The sequence below is a fragment of the Cricetulus griseus genome, chromosome 2 (genome assembly GCF_003668045.3).
Source record: "Cricetulus griseus strain 17A/GY chromosome 2, alternate assembly CriGri-PICRH-1.0, whole genome shotgun sequence".
Classification (NCBI taxonomy): Eukaryota; Metazoa; Chordata; class Mammalia; order Rodentia; family Cricetidae; genus Cricetulus; species Cricetulus griseus.
In genome coordinates this window covers 301,731,157-301,748,167 of record NC_048595.1, presented here as the reverse complement: position 1 = coordinate 301,748,167, position 17,011 = coordinate 301,731,157, and the positions used below count along the sequence as shown (strand labels likewise).

Sequence of the window (17,011 nt, the reverse complement as noted above, 5' to 3'; positions counted from 1 at the left end):
ACAATGAAATGTGAGACTTATGCTGTCTGTAAATATAAAATGTCTGCTAATAATGACAGAGATCAGAAGGAAAACTATTAACTAGAATGCTGTTGGAACCCTGTGCTGCCTGCGAAGTGCCATCCTGTCTGCCAGTGCCCCTCTACACTGTCTTAGCCTCTTAGAGCAGTTGTAGTAAACCCTGAGCCTAATGCATCACAACAAAGAGATATCTCTCTAGCAGTGTAAGGTTGATTTAATATCCAAACATCAATGTAACTGACTATATTAGCAAGGTCAAATAGAAAATAGTGGTAATCTTGATATAGAAATAGAATTTGACAAAATTCAATGAGTATTTCCAGAACAAATTCCCACTACAGCAAGAATAGATGGAAATGATCTTGGTTGGATTAAGTGAAGAAAGAAAGGAAGGAAGGAAGGGAGGGAGGGAGGGAGGGGAGGAGGGAGGAGGGAGGGAGGGAGGGAGGAAGGAAGGAAGCACCATATTTGTGTCCCTAAGGCTGCCACTACAAAATACCACTCACAATATAGTTTTAAGGGGGAAATGTGCTTTGTGAGTTTCTGGTGTCTGCAGGCTTGATAACACCTAAGACTTCTTTTGTTGGTTTTGGCTGGTCACCATCTCCTCATGTCATTACACGGCCTTTTCCCTAAGTGTGTGTGCCTGTGACTTGGATTTCCTTTTCATATTAGAAAGATGATTTTCTGAGACACTGGTGTTTTCTTCACCTAAGAATTAAAATTTGTGTGACACCTAATCCTCTCATATTTAAGAAACATGGAGAACTGGAGTTTCTTAGCTAAGTGGCTGAATGCTTGTCTAACATCCACAAGTATGTTTGGTTGAAATAAATAGCCATGAGTTGATGACAAAGCTGACAACCATGCCTAGGAAAGATGATAAAGAAATTCTCGCTAAGATAAGGAGAAGAAAATAAATTCAGTAACTGCACACAGAGAAAATTGTTGCACTAGGTGGTATGGGTTTAAAGGAAAATGAGTTGGAAGCAGACAGGATTTCGGAAATCTCTCTGGACAGTCCATGGGTCCTACTGACAGTGCTAGCCATTCTCTACATACCCCTCAGATTTCCTCTGTTCTGTTACAAACACTTGTGACATTTCTATTACATTTCTAATGTAGCTGCTTTCCATTATTGACAGCCTACTACAAGAAACAACTACCAAACTTGCCTGATTAATACCTCCCTTTTAAAATAGGAGAATCTAGAAAACAGCATAATTAGTGTAGGCAGGTGGAATTAACTAAGTAGGTTAATAAAACTAAGTAGGTTTGGGACAGGTGGGGAGTAGAGAAGTTGAAGAATGAATTCAGAGAAAATTAAATCTCCACAGCAAAGTGAGTGAGGGGGAGAACATATCTCAAGAAGTAATAAGAATTGGAATAATCAGAAAACTCAATATTTATTATTAGATCTTATTAGCAGCAAGCAGGGACACATATATTTCTACCCCCCCCCGACACACACACACTGGCACAGTAGAGCTGTCATCTACCAGAAGAAAGTTTTATTTCACTTTAAATGACTGATATGTCAGACTATCTCAGATTGCCAGTCCCCCAAATCATGACACAGAGACTTATTATTAGTTATGAATGCTTGGCCTTACTTTAGGCTTCTTTCTAGCTAGCTATTTTTTTACCTAAATTAACCTGTTTCTCTTAATCTGTGTTTTGCCTTCATGCTCTTTACCTTTCTTTCATTCTGTGTGTCCTACTTCCCTGCTTTCTCTGTGTCTGTCTTTCTGGTGGCTGCCTGTCTGGCTGGTCCTGGGCATCTACCTCCCTTTCTCCTTCATTCTCTCTTCTTTCATGAGCCTAGATTCCTCATTCTACTTATTCTCTCTGCTCACCAACCCCACCAGTCTCTACTAACTAGCTATTGGCCATTCAGCTTTTTATTAAATCCATCAGGTGCCTTAGGCAGGCAAGGTAGAACAACAACACATCTTTACATAGTTAAACAAATGAAGCACACCTTTATATAGTTAAAGTAATATTCCACAACATAAACAAATGTAACACATCTTTACATAGTTAAAGTAATATTCCACAAGACACTCTTGTGGTGGTTATATTTTCTTTTACCTTCGGTTATGATGTACATATGTTATAACAATATAGAGATGAGAATAGCAATGGCCAATATGCCATTTGGCATTCTTTTCAGTTACCGTTAGGAACCTGTGGTAAGCCATGAATTAATACAAATTGAGAATCAATAGAATTTCAGCAGTTTGAGATGAGACTTGTACCTGGTTTAGCTGTGCAAATAACCTCATGCCATTTTAGGAAGACTTAAATTGATGGTCTTAAAATATGAACACCAGATTCTGAATTCCATTTTGACTCTAAAACATGTTTAATGATCTGAAAACATGTTAATTATCCCAAAGGACCCTCTTTTGTTAGTTATTAAATCGTGATGCAAGCAGTATAACTTGACAGCATTCACAGATAAGTTTGATGAGTATGCACACAGGATGGCACATGGTGTCATGCTGGCACACAGTCACCTTTGGCATCATATGTCCTCTTCTTGACCAGTACAGTTCTGTAAAGGGAATAGGAATTCAGGTATAGCACAAGTTGGCACATAGGGAACTGGGAACCTTTGCAGAGTCACTTCTTTTGCTTTACAGTATTCAACTATCCAAGGGCAGCTGGGAAAATAATCTTTATCCTGGTGTCTCTTAGTGTGTTGTGGAAAGAACAGTGCTAATAGCCCATCTGTTCTTGGGTAATAGAGTCTTAAGATTCTGTGTGGGTACTCATGCATGAAGATGTTTTATTTTACTTTATTTAATTTCAGTATTTATATAAATTATCTGGGGTAGGTCTGTTCACATGACATGTAAGGTTTTGAAGTATTTTGAGCTCATCTTGGTTAAAGGTTGAGGCAGCTCATTTTTGTCTTGCTGACTAATGTTCTTCCCCACAATGAGAAGTAATTCCCAATATTCAGAGAGCAGATTGAAAGAGCTTTTATGATTCACAAAACTATACTGGTGTTCTTATAACTTAGGAAGACAGATTTAAATCTAAAAAAACTTAAGATAATACACCCTGTAAATGGAATTTGGGGTGTTAAATCTATCTTCTGGAAGCAGGGGCAGTTTTAAACAATAACCTTCAGTGATTTGATTCCTTCTATGAAAAATATTAGGAAAATAGATTTAAATTAGCATACCATTTACAGTTTCACAGAATGTTAAAACTAAACATACATTCACAGTTAAAATTTGCATGGTTTTATTTAATAACAAACTGTTCAGGTTAAATGTAAAGAAACTATAAAATTGTAGGTACATTTATAAAGACTTCTTAGAAAGAGATGCCACTGTGCTTAAAAACGAAGACAAATTGTCACAATGATTCTGGGGTTGGAGGTGGAACTCATATAGAATTTTTCTTCTGAGGATTTTTTAAGGCCAAGTCCTAGTATTTATGAAGGACCTAGGATGTTTGATGAGTTTCTGTGGAACTCACAAGGTTAAATTTGTAATATATATATATATATATATATTGTAATTATATTATATAATGTAATTATATATATATATATATAATATATATATATATATACAACATATATATATTTGTAATTTGGAAGTTACATAGAAGCTGAAATCTAGGAAAGTCTGCACGGCTCTAGGGAAAGAAACCTAATAATGCAAAAACTCCTGTGTGCTGTGCTCTGGCAAAGGGAGTTTGTTGCTTATTTGGGGGCACTCCTTTTTGCTAGATTGTTAAGAAACAATGCACGGTGAGTTTGTAGTTTCTACTTTAAATGCTTGCACTTGCTGGTTTTAGCAGTGTGTATTAAAGATGCCAAGCCCAGGATGAAATAAACAGAAAACTAAATTGGGAATCTTCATTTTTTATAAATAATTCTAGAATTTTAGGATAGAAAAGGGCTGCAATTTATTGTTTGCCAACTTTTCTCCTACTGTTGAGGAAATTAAACACAGGGTTTATTTGCTCAGATGTTATATATAGTGTTATACTGCTGCTCCAATCGTTCTTTTTCTATCTGTATTTTCCACCGTAAGATTTGATATATCTTATCTTAAATATATTTGATATTTAATCTTATCTTGGAAGAATACAAAATGAGCTTTCACTTGATTTGATCATTTATTCAACAAGTGTTGATTGATACCTACCAGGTGCCAAATATATTGTGTTTGAAATTCATCAATGAAAAAAGTGTAAAAAATATCTGCCTTTATGCAGATTATATTCTAGTCAATGAAATGATGATGATTTCACAGTATGGTACAAGGTGATGAGGACTCTTTTTATAAAAAAGAGTTAAGATTCAAATATGTGTGGAAACAGAAAACAAGAGATGCAATTCAAGCAGTGTGGAAACAATCATCTTCCCTGTAAAGGCAACTTTAGAACACAGGCTTGAAGGTGATGCTAAAACCCCACTACTTAGGTAGTTTTGAGACTTGAAATTTTAAATATACTTGAAGTCCATTTGTTCTGCATGTTGCTACCTGGCAAGAGGTGGCAGATGAGATAAAAGTCTCTCTGTTTTCATTAGCTGGGAATGGCATTCCCACGATGCTTTCTCTTCCCTACCTAGCTGAAATGAACAGCTTTCAAAGCTTTGGTTTTGGTCTGGCAGTGACAAGAGTGTGGTTACTTTGAGAATTTGCTCTTGACAGCTTTTGAGCAACACAGAACATAATTCTATATCCATTATTGGTTCTTAGAAGTACAGAAGTTCACACACTGCCCCTTGAGGTTGGCTCTTACGTGAGTCAGGCAACAGGCCAATCTTGCCTTTGACTCAGTCGATTATAGATTCAGATGAGAAAGTGGCTGATTTTCTGGACCGTCTTCATTAATCTAGCACAATTTAAAAATAGAACTATCTGCTTCTTCCAGATTGTGTTCCTGGCGTCTGCATATGCAAGCCCTCACTTCAGCGAGGAGAGCTGTTCGGCTGTGGCTGCTGTCGCACATTACCTGTATCTGTGCCAGTTTAGCTGGATGCTCATTCAGGTTGGTTTCCCATTCTCTCCCTCACCCCTGCTTCCCTCCATGACCCTGGGTGAGACAATCTTTAGTGCCTGATATTCTCCATACTGAAGTAGAAATAATTCCAATAAAGCCATTACAACTGTTCCAGGGCATACATGCAGAATATATCTAGTAACTTTGCAACACCAGAGAGCACAGTTTGGAGAAATGAGGTAAATCTAGTAGGACTGAAAACAAAAGAGCAGTAGAAGACAAACTTGGCAGATGGCCCTGTAGAATAAGAACTTTGAATTGTTTCCTCTGAATCATCATAGAGTTGGTTGAAGAAAAGTAATGCTGTGATTAAATTTAGACTAGAAATATACCCCTATTTATGGTTAATTGGAGGTAGGAAAGAGTGACTGGAGAATGCCACTTACTAGTGTTAACTGTACCAGAAGATTGGCAGAACATTCCTGCCAAATAGACAAGTGTCACGGGCTGGAGAGATGGCTCAGCAGTTAAGAGTACTGGCTGTTCTTCCAGGGGTCCTGTGTTCAATTCTCAGCAGCCACAGGATGAGTCAATACCATCCATAGTGGGATCCGATGCCCTCTTCTGGCATATAGCCATACGTGCAGACAGAGCCCTCACATATGTAAGATAAATAAATCCTAAAACAAAATAGATAAGTGTCGATAGAGACAAAATAAACAGCTTTGGGTATCTTCGTTAATGCAGAACTTTAGGGTGTACACTGGTTGTCAGGAATGCAGGAGATGGTGGTCCCTATGTTCACACATCTGGTGTGAGTACCTGATAGAGAGTGGCCTCCCATGCTGAAGTTAGAAGCAGTGAAGAAGGGAAGAGTTTCCAATAATTAAAAAGAGTAGAAGTGGCAGCTATGTAGAGTTACAGAGGGAGATTCTTGGAGTAGGCCTCTGGGTTTGTCCCTCCCTCTGCACATCTCAGTCAAACTATTACCTCTCTCCCAGGTGTGTTCTTGAACCTGCATGTAGAGGTGATCATTTCTAACTGCTAGGATTAGAAGTGCTTTATAGTCTTCTAGCACCTCCAATCATGGAAAATATGTCATTTCTTTAACATCTCTGTTATCTAGTTTATAAATAAGCCTAAGCCATAACCATAAAACTGAAATATCTCCAGAACTTAGAGTAAATTTGTTAGATCTTTTGATTGCCAGATTATTCTGGGATTTGATCTAAGATGAAGTTTTTAATAGATGACTGTGTAGGTTGCTATCACTCTGCCTGGACTGAATCTGCAGGGATGGGCTGAAGGTCTTTGTGCCTGTCCCTGACATATTCTGAGTTTCTGATTAACGACATAGATGAAAACACAGGAAGCTGCTTATCAGATCTGAGGATATACAGAGATAACAGGAGAGTCACAACAGGAAGCTGTCTTTTGGAGAATTCCCAGTAAAACCAATACAAGAAGAACCAACACAAGAACTTGTACTTACAGATTACATACTTCAAAGATGATACCACTGATGAAATATGTGAATGGCAGGCATTTCACTTTAACATAAACTCAGTGGCAATGTGAAGTGTGACTAGAGTAATAGTGCGCAGGCAACTGCGGCTGCATTATGGTCTATAGTGCACTGTCATCCTTGGGACACAAGACCACGTTCGGAGTTCCCATTCTCAAATGTGAGGAGTCAGAAGGTAGTCTCTTGGAGAGAGTTTGGGAAGATGCCTCTGTCTGTAATCCCAGGACATATGCTGTGGGAGAGAAGCCTGTTCCAGGGGTCTGCATTTGTCAGAATCAGAGCAAATGGATCAAACATTAGGAAAGGAAATGTCATTCAAGTTAAGAGGATTCACAGCCAATAATACTGTCGGACCTAAAGAGACTATTTCTAGACACATAGTGAATCAAGTTAGTGAAGCAAATTCAAACAGAGAAATGAATTTCACATGTATTTCAGATGGAGTTCATGCTTTGGGGGGTATTAAACCGGATGCTATATAAGATTTAACCAAAGCTAATGAGAATCAGTTTATTCCTTGCCTATGTTTCTGGTGAACAATGATATGTGATGTGGCTGATGCATATTTAGTAGACTAATTACATTTCTGTGCGGCTCATGGTTTAGGGGAATGGTTGCAAGTGGCAGTGAAATGTAATGCATTTCAGATGGTGCACCACACATCCTTCATGGTTTGTGGTGTGACCACAAAGGGGAAATCCAATAACTTCAGTTTTAGGTAGGTTACTTTTATTAAGTTATTTTATGTTCTGACATTGTCATTTTACCAACCTGTACTTTCCATTTATAAAATGCTGTGTGCTAAGACCATTTTTCAAAATCTGAGTCTACCTTAATAACCACTATGTAGTAAGATAGGCTAGTATTAGTCCAGTCCTATGAATCAAATTTGATTAAAAACTGGAAAGAGCACACACATAGTATACAGACATGCACGTCGGCAAAACATTGACACACATAAAGTAAAATCAATGAATGTTGACACACTGATGATTCTACTTCATGTTGTTTACCAGTACAGGAGGGAATCAGAGGCTATTATATGAGTAAGATGATGACAATGTGTTAATCATTAATCTTTAGTCCCTGGGTTAAGAACACCAGAATTATCAGGATGGGCTGGCAAAATGGCTCAGTGGGCAAAATGCTTGTTGTCAAGACTAACAACCAGAATTCAATCACTGAGACCCCCATGCCGGAAGGAAAGAACTACATCTAATAAGTTGTTCTCTGGCATCAGCACGTGTACAGCCTCACATATACAGACATCAATACACACATAAATAAAGATAATAAAAATGTCCTTAAAACAAACATTTAAAAATAACAGACTGATGGTTAGTTTATTTGCATCACATTTTCAATGTCAGGATAAACAAATTTAAACAGCCTCACTTTAATTTTCTAACACATGTTTTCAACACCCTAGATTACATTTAGACTGCCCGAAGGAACCTCTTATTGATAAACAAGTTATATAACCTCCCTAAGCCTATCTTGCAGATCAGGTTACAGTCACACCATCTTTGAAAACTGTGAAAATATGAAACTAGTTAATCCATGCAGGAAGTTGGCCCTGTGCCCAGCCCAAACTACACACTATGCACATTGTGGTGCTGGTGAGGCTAACACAAGTAGCAAAAATAGCAGAGGTCTTGAACTATATTGAATACTCTACTTTTCCAATACAGTTCGTATCTTTCTTTGAAGGGGGAAAGTGGTTGATATGGGGAAAGAGGCTGATTTTAAGAGAGGCACACACCAGCCCCAAAGGCAGTTCAGCATAGCCCCCCCCACACACACACACTCAGTGACCTTACTCCCTTTTCCAGGCTTCCCTTTCTCCCACTGGGAAGTCACAAAGCACATGGTGGGAATGTGACAACAGCAAAGTTTGCTTAGTTAGTTTTGAAACAAACAACTCACAAATTCCTTATTTGGCCAAGGATAATTGTCCTGCACTTCTGTTTGTTCTTCATGTAAGATCACTTAGTGTGAACATTGAAATCATTTTCCACTTCCTTAAGACACCAGGGTCATGTTTATTCTAGGTTAGACTGACAATGAGAATTTAAAATGTTGGAATGTCTTTCCTCTATGCTGCAGGCGAGTTGTTTTGATTGTCTTTCATTTTGGAAATAGCACATACTAGTATTACAAAACAAAAACACTTCAGAGTGACGTCAAATCAATTGTATATCTATTTCTTACTAGTTTGTATATATGCCAGTTTTGCTTTGTCCCCAATGCCATGCTCAAAGGTAAACATTGCTAATGGTTTCCTGTGTATGCCTCCACAAATACCCCATGTATAGACAAATATTTATAAATCTATAAACAAGCACACATGTGTATCCTTGTGATTGTATATGCTTTTATGTGAATGTATGTATATATTTATGTTTGGAAATCTTTACTTTCACAGTGTTCAACTACACTGTTTTCTATGCTACAATATAGTTGTTCTTTATTTTTTATAGTCTCTAATGAATTATGGTTAATGATAGTTTTTTGTATTATAAACAATATTGTTTGCTTAGAGATTATGCATAGAATTATGAAATATTATACCTTTATTATGTATGGTCACACAAGACATGCTTCCAGTTGGATTAGCATATCATGGGTTAATTGGAGAAGTATAATAATAACTGTGATTGTTTGCAATAGCCATGTACAGTGGAGGTGAATGGAAATGTAACTTTGCTTTGGTATTCATTTGGTTCAGTTTTATGATCACCACCATTATTATGTTAAATCACTGTATAGCAGTCTGCTTCAATCACAGAAGACATGAATATGAATCTTGTGTTGTCTCTACAATCTCTTCCTCTCATTCCTAAAGTCACTGCTTAATTCAAACTCAGTGTTTTAACTTGAAGGTAAAGTTTTTTTATGAATATATTTTTAAATTGGTAGAATAGGACAGAAATCACTTAAATTTATGCTTGAGCTTCTATATCTTGTACCTTAATTTCTCCATATAGCCTGACTATGGAGAAATAAACACATAGGCTCTTAATTCCTTAGTAGAGAGTGATGGAACATGACAACAGGAAGGGGAATGCTAAAATTAGCCATGCTTTTCCTTTGTCATTGATTTAATTTGACAGGACTTCAAAAGTATTGAAGACAACAGACTGATAATTACCAAGATAAAAATGACATACTCAGGAAATACTGAATTATCAAGCCTCAAAAAGCCTTGCAATTCTTTTAATGCAATAAATATTTTTTTAAAAAAAAAAAGGAGGAAGGAGGACATGTGGGAACATTTCTGAGATTTGCATCTAAAATGAATGATTAAGAACATATGGTAATGGATAGAAATAGTAGCTTGTGTGGTTGCAGATTACATGCAATGCTATGCATCAATTCAGTGATCTTAGTAAAATAATAATCATATATTATACAATACCCTGGATACAATCTTTGTTCAGATGAAATTTATGGAGTTCAAATAGCCTATTTAACCAAAAATAAGTGTCATTTCTCCTTTATATTTTGCTAGCATACTGACAGTTACATGATGTAGTAATGAACTAATGAATAATTCTGATCTATGATAACTAAAACAAGGTATGTGTTTGATTTTCTTGTGTAGATACTTGTATATATAATAATGTAACCAATGTGTGTAGTCTTTAATTTTTATGTATATTTGATCTAAATATCCTTCTTTAGTTAATTTTTTGTATTTTAAATGGAATCAATTTAAAATTTCCCAATCTCAATTACTAATTCTGGAAATGTAGTTCTTATGAAAGGGGTGAAGACAGAGAGAGACAAAGACAGAAACAGAGAAACAGAGTACTACAATAATACAGCACCAAAATTGCTTGGATTAAATTAGATCAAGGTACATTAACTCATGAGGTCTTCATTTATTATTCAATACACATTGGTTAAATTCGTGTTTTGCATTTAATATTTTTAAGTTTTTACTAGTTAACTTGTATTCCTCTTAAAAGGAATTTGATTAAATAAAATCAAGTCTTCTAAAAGTCCTTCTGAAACAAGGTTTTAAAGTACATGCACATGTACACACAGACATGCATACTCATGCACCTCACATATATTTACATATGTGCACAGAAATTTACAACTATTTCAAATCACAAAATGGTTTTTGAAGTCAGTTAAAGCCATACAAAATATGCGCATCTTCAGTTATTTGATTTTCTCAACAAAGGTTACAAGTAAAGCGTTTAACCAGATATTATAAAATTTGGTTTTGTATCAAGATACAAAAAATTAATCTGCCACAGCCCATAGTTAGGCTTCAGCAATTTATATACTAACAATCTCTAATAATCTCTCTCATTAATTATTAAATGTTACCATAAAAGAATATGGGCAGAGGAAAAACTTATATTTACTTATGCTTGGAGCATGGATTTCTACCCACATGTAAAGTATAGAAAGTTGTAGAAAGATTAAAAAATAAGGTCTTATGTATAAGATACTAATATCAGTGTTTATATGAAATTCTATGGAAATAAATCTTAAATATAATTAGTCTTGAGTTATTTGTTTATTTAATACAAGGTCACATATAGCTCAAGCTATCCTAAAATTAGCTCCATAGCTGAGGGTAACCTTGAATTCCTGATTTTTCTCCTCCCATTTTGCCAGTACTGGGCTTAGAGCATGTACCAGAACAGAAGACTTCAATACTCTTACATTATGTTACAACAGAGGAACTATGATTGTATGGACAGGAAGAGAGTTAAATGCTCACTCGATCATCTTTTAGCTTCAAGAATCTCTTCTCTCTCTCTCTCTCTCTCTCTCTCTCTCTCTCTCTCTCTCTCTCTCTCTCTCTCTTCTCTCTCTCTCTCTCTCTCTCTCTCTCTCTCTCTCTCTCTCTCTCTCTCTCTCTCTCTCTCACACACACACACACACACACACACAGTTACTTTGGAAGACAAAAGTAAACTAAGTTAAACTGATTGAAACAATATTGAATCATGGCAATGGTAAGTACATAGGATCACTTACTCAGCCAAAGCTGTGAGTGCAGTTTGTCTGTCCAGCCTTCCCTGCAGTCACACTTTCTCTCTAGACATTGCTTATGGCACAGCTGCTACAGTTCATATTTCCCCTTATTTTCATGGACAGCTTAGATGATCATGGAATTACAAGGTGATTCAGTGAAAGAAATTATTCCAAACTGTCCAGGTTTCTATCCCTGACAAAACCAGCAGTGGCCAGCTGAGCAGGGTTGTATGGCACACAGAGCTGTTGAGCCAATAGTGTGTATGGTTCAGGGAAGTGAGAGACGGGGCTCAGGAAAGAGAGTTCATGACCTAGATGTGTATCTCAAAATATGACTACCTAAATATATTTAAATAACATGTAAAGTCGAGTGTGACTCTCATGTCATGCCTTTAATACCAGTACTTGGGAAGTAGAGGCAGAAGGATGAGTAATCCAAGACCATCATTGGTGTGTAGCAGGTTTGAGGTCAGCCTGCACTACACTAGACCCTGCTTCAAAAAGTCTTGCAGTAGGGGCTGGAGAGATGGCAATGTGGTTAAGAGTATCTGTTGCTCTTGAGGGGACCAGAGTTCATATCTCAGGACCCAGTAACTCCACTTCAAGGGATTGAATGCCCTCTTATGGCCTCTGCAGGCACACATACATTTATGCACACACATACAAATAAGTAAAAATAACATTTTAAAACCTTCTATATAAAGAGGGAGAAAAATAGAGAGTAAGGAAGGAAGGAAGAAAAAGAAAGAAATGAAGGAAGGAAGGAAGGGAGAAAGGAAGGAAGGAAGGAAGGAAGGAAGGAAGGTAGAAAGAAAGAAAGAAAGAAAGAAAGAAAGAAAGAAAGAAAGAAAGAAAGAAAGAAAGAAAGAAAAAGACAGAAGATTCAGGAAAACTTGAATGAATTGGAGAAAATCTTATATGTGGACCACATTATTGTCTAGAGTAATTAAAATATTTTAAATAATATTTCCATTCTATGTCAAAATGGCACATATTGAGAAATGCATTCTTCATAGTATATTTCAGTGATTGGATCCTTTTAGGAAGGCATTTGCATTTTTTCAAACTGGCCAAAGTTGATGACATGGAGCTAACTTTCCTGAATCAGGTTGTTGAGAATCCAGCAACACTACTGAAGCTCTTCGTGGATAAACCTAGAAAACACTGACCTCATCTTCTCACCTTCTGCTTAGCTAATTAAGACTGTGGCAAATGTTTAACAACAGCTGAGATGGTACTGGAAGGTTCAATTATCCTAGCTGAGAAATAACCGTCTGTTTGAAAGCATACATTAGAGAGAACCCCAAACGTTACCATGCTGAATCAAAATGGAAGCCACTCACTAATGCCCCACCAACTGGACACTTGCCCCTTCTGCAGTGTTGGTTCACCTCACTATAGAGATGCACATAGACACACAACTGGTGAGTCTGTAGTGATCTTTAATGTGGGTGACTTTTCATCCTCTAAGAGCCAGCAGTGATGCCCCAGCACCCAGTGAACAGCAGTCTACGGGTCTGAGACTACACCCTGTGCATAGTGTAGAAAGAGGTGTGCATAAGTTGGGGAAGTGGTGGGGGAAACACAACAAGCTTTGGGCTTAATCACTGTTAAAGAGGAGTTAGAACAAATTTGCATAAGGAACAATTCAAAACACGCTTTATAATTACAGATATATGCAGATGTGCCTAAAGATAAGGGAATAAATTCAAAGACAAAAATCTCCAAGGAACCAAATATTTTTATTCTTCCCAAGTTTAGCTTAGTATAATCCCTCAAGGCTGAAATGGTCCAGATAGGATCTTGCTCAGAAGCCTCAGTAAACAGCATCTAAAAGCCTTCCCACAAGCATTAGACACACTTATTTTCCACTTTGAAAGGGTTTATACTGTATCATTAAGAGTTTGGGGCATAAGTTATTTATTCTTTTACATCCTTCTAGGAGATTTGAGGAATCTGATCACATTTTCCAGTGGCAAATATGTGTGTGCTCAGTACTTTGTATGTACTATCCCTCACTTCATTTTTCCAATAGCCATGCATGCATAAGGAAACAGACTGCAAATGCCCATTACTTTCAATGTTGGTCCACCTCATGGAACACATGTATGAAATTCATTTATACCCACACTCCACAATAATAACTTGAGGATGATGACTTTTGCAGGAAGTAGACATTATGGGATGATATGACAGCCAGTGTCACTACTGTACTAAGTGACAACGAAGTAAGGCATTTGAGGAAAGAAAATAATAGAAGATGGGATATATAACTTCTAGATTTGGCTTTGACACAAGCTTGATGTGGTATTTGGGACCAATAATAATATTTATGTGCTTTGTTTTCCTCATTCCATCTATCCAGTTTGTTCTACATCCTCTTAACTCAAAGCACTTGTCCATTGTATATTTTTATCCTAGGAACTAGAAGATACATGATATGGTTTTAATATAAAATAACTGTTTCTCATACTCATTTTATGCCCTCTTGTTAGAATCTGATTCAAAATGGTAAATACCATCCCATCCCTTTCAATGCTGTGTCCTCGGTGGCTAGCCTGACCTCTGATATTTACTAAGTACTTAGTAAATATTAGTCAAATGAATGAACAAGAAAGTACAAATGGACAAAACAAAAAACAGACCATAGTCTTTCTTGCTTGGGGCATTTTTATCTATTAACTGTGTTTTTTATTCAGTAGTGCCTCCCTCCCCTCCACACACACAGTTGAGATGGAGCCTGACCTCTCATGTATTAGGTGCACATGTGATACACACACACACACACACACACACACACACACACACACACACACACACACACACAGTACTGAGATAGAGCCCGGACTCTCATGTATTAGGTGCTCATGTATAAAAACTGTCAAAATCCCTGAATGGCTGAAGGCATTTATTTCTTCATCCTCATCATGAATGTGTTAATGTAGGTGGTGGTTTAGATAATAGTGTCTTTTTCAGAAGCTTATTTACAGGACACTCAATAGACTATGAGAAATTTTAAGGCAGAACAGAACAGAATAGGGGGAAAAAGCCATTGAGCTAAATATTTCCTCATGTCCCCAGAATTTTTTAAAAAATACCCCCATTTCTTGACTATCTAAAATAAAGGAATACTTTAGGTAAAATCCAACTCGAAGTATTTATTAAGCTGGTCTTCACCCTTCGTTGTGGAGTGACTCTGTATGTCTACACCAGCAGTTTGTCTTGCACGATTAACCCAGCACCTGCTTGTATTGTTTCCTTCCCTAGTCTGTGAACTTCTGGTACGTGCTGGTGATGAATGATGAACACACCGAAAGGCGATACCTGCTCTTTTGCCTTCTGAGCTGGGGGCTTCCATCTTTTGTGGTAATTCTCCTCATTGTCATTCTGAGAGGGATCTATCATCAGAACATGCCGCAGATCTATGGACTCATTCATGGTGACTTGTGAGTACATCCAGGCAACACGCTGCTGTCTTAATGTTTTTGTGCTTTCACTGGTAGCTTTACTGGAGGATGGTGGCCATGGCCCAAAAGAGGTGTATGAGTGAAGGCATTTCATGAGGCCTTTGCTTTCCTGGTGGCTTTCTGAAGCTGTTCTTTCTCTAGTCATCCATTCCTTTATAAACTCATTGCCTCTGGAGTAGCCAAGTTTGCTCTAGTGAGATGTATTGAAAGACCTCCAGAGGCTCAGGCTCCCAGGATTTCAGCCCAGGACCATGGCAACCCCAATCACCAGGTGGAGGTGAAAGCTTGATTCAAACAGCAAGAGGTTTTATTGCAGCTGTTTAACGAGCTAACCCCATGTTAGCTCGGGCCTTTCATCCATCCACCATGGTGGATGGCTGGGAAAGACCCTGAGAAGCCATGGGGCAGAGATTTTATAGGGCATCGTAAGGGGAGTGTCTAGGGGTACATACAAGCTCAGGATTGGTGTGCCTCCAGGCTTGGAGGACTTGCCCTGTGTTGATTGGCCAACTGGTTGTTATGGCCCATAGGCCCTCCCAAGGCGGTTGCTATGCTCTGCACATTATTGCTGTGCACTTGTCAGTAAAGCACACCCAGAGCTGTAAAGCATAGCACCACCAGCTAACTTCTGATTGGTTCCTTGTCACGAGGCAGGCATCTGACCTCCTAGTGACCAAGGCAAGGTCAGGCAAGCACATGTTAGGCTGTTAAGGCTGCCAAAATGGGGGAGATGGTCCCTTGAGTATTAAGTAGCCAACAGTAGATTATATCTTAGCATAACAGTTTATCCAGATTAGACAAATAGTAATAGATGACAAATCAAGTCATGGTGAGAATTTTGCTAATGAATCAATGGAAAATTCTGAGATTAAGCTCTCATGAGAAGGATAAAGCCCATTTAGTTTCTTCTCTATTGGAGTTTTCCACTTTCCTTTGAAGTAGACATTGTTCACTAGTGCCATCTTGTAACAATAAGTCTTTTTGCCAAGCTGCCCGAGTCCTGCTACCATGTGGGCGCTTTCCGGAAGGTGGCCCAAGTTCTGCCCGCTGCCACATTAAGGTCCCAAGTAACACACAGAGACTTATATTAGGTACAAATGCTGCTTGGCCAGTGACTAGGATTTCTCATCTGCTAGCTCAGTCTTAATTATCAAAAATCTATATATTTTATAAGACTTATCAGGTGCCAGCGGTAAGCATCCTGTCTTCCCGGGCTCACATGGTAACTCTGCTCTTTCTCCTACCTTTCCCAGAATCCTCCTTGACTCCTAGTCCCACCTATCTTGTTTTACTATTGGCCAACAATACTTTATGTATCAACCAATAAGACAATCATATACACAGAAGGACCTCCCCCATCACCATCTTCCTGTGTCCATCTATAAAATCTTTTAGCTACAGGTTTAAGACTTCAACTGCAGAGAACACAATACATGCTTAGGTTTTATAATAAAAATTTTGCAATTGTAATTTCTTGATCAAGTATCCACCTGACTCAGTATTAAACTATGCAAAGATCTTAATATTCAAGATAAAAATATTTTCTGGGTTTACTTAAAACAAAAATAAAGCCTGCATGAATTCACAAAAGGTTTATAAACACCAAAATAAACTGTAGAAATACTGCATTTAAAGTTTATGTTTTTGTCATATTTTCACTTCTTTTTCTATTGTTTTTCAAAGATTTTCCGTGCCCTGATGTTTATTGCTCACTGGACAAATTTTAAAGGAATGAGGGTAAAATCCAAAGATGGTTTATAAAGACACATCAAAGTTTTCTATGTGGGAAAAACAAAAGGGAAGAAAATTTCCTAAGTTTTACCTCTGATTTGAGTCTTGATCTAGGGTAATCTTTTCTTGAGCTTCTTCAGTGCCTGCAAGGGAGCCTGCTACCCCTGTCTGTGGAGTAATATTACTTACAGAGTTGTCTGTGTGTCTTTACAACAAGAAAATACTGATCAATATAAGCTACATTGAATGAGAGACATAAGCTCCAACAAAATCAGGGAGACATGGAGGCATGGGAGGT

General features: G+C 37.7%; 1 protein-coding gene across 1 annotated transcript in view; it reads left to right on the top strand.

Moving 5' to 3' along the window:
• The window catches only part of Adgrv1 (adhesion G protein-coupled receptor V1), a 509,614-nt gene that overhangs the window by 317,343 nt on the left and 175,260 nt on the right, over window positions 1-17,011 (top strand). Inside the window, exons 83-84 of the mRNA XM_035440478.1 lie at window positions 4,924-5,040; window positions 14,783-14,961. Of these exons, the coding sequence (XP_035296369.1) occupies window positions 4,924-5,040; window positions 14,783-14,961 (296 nt within the window). The remainder of the gene's footprint in view (window positions 1-4,923; window positions 5,041-14,782; window positions 14,962-17,011) is intronic.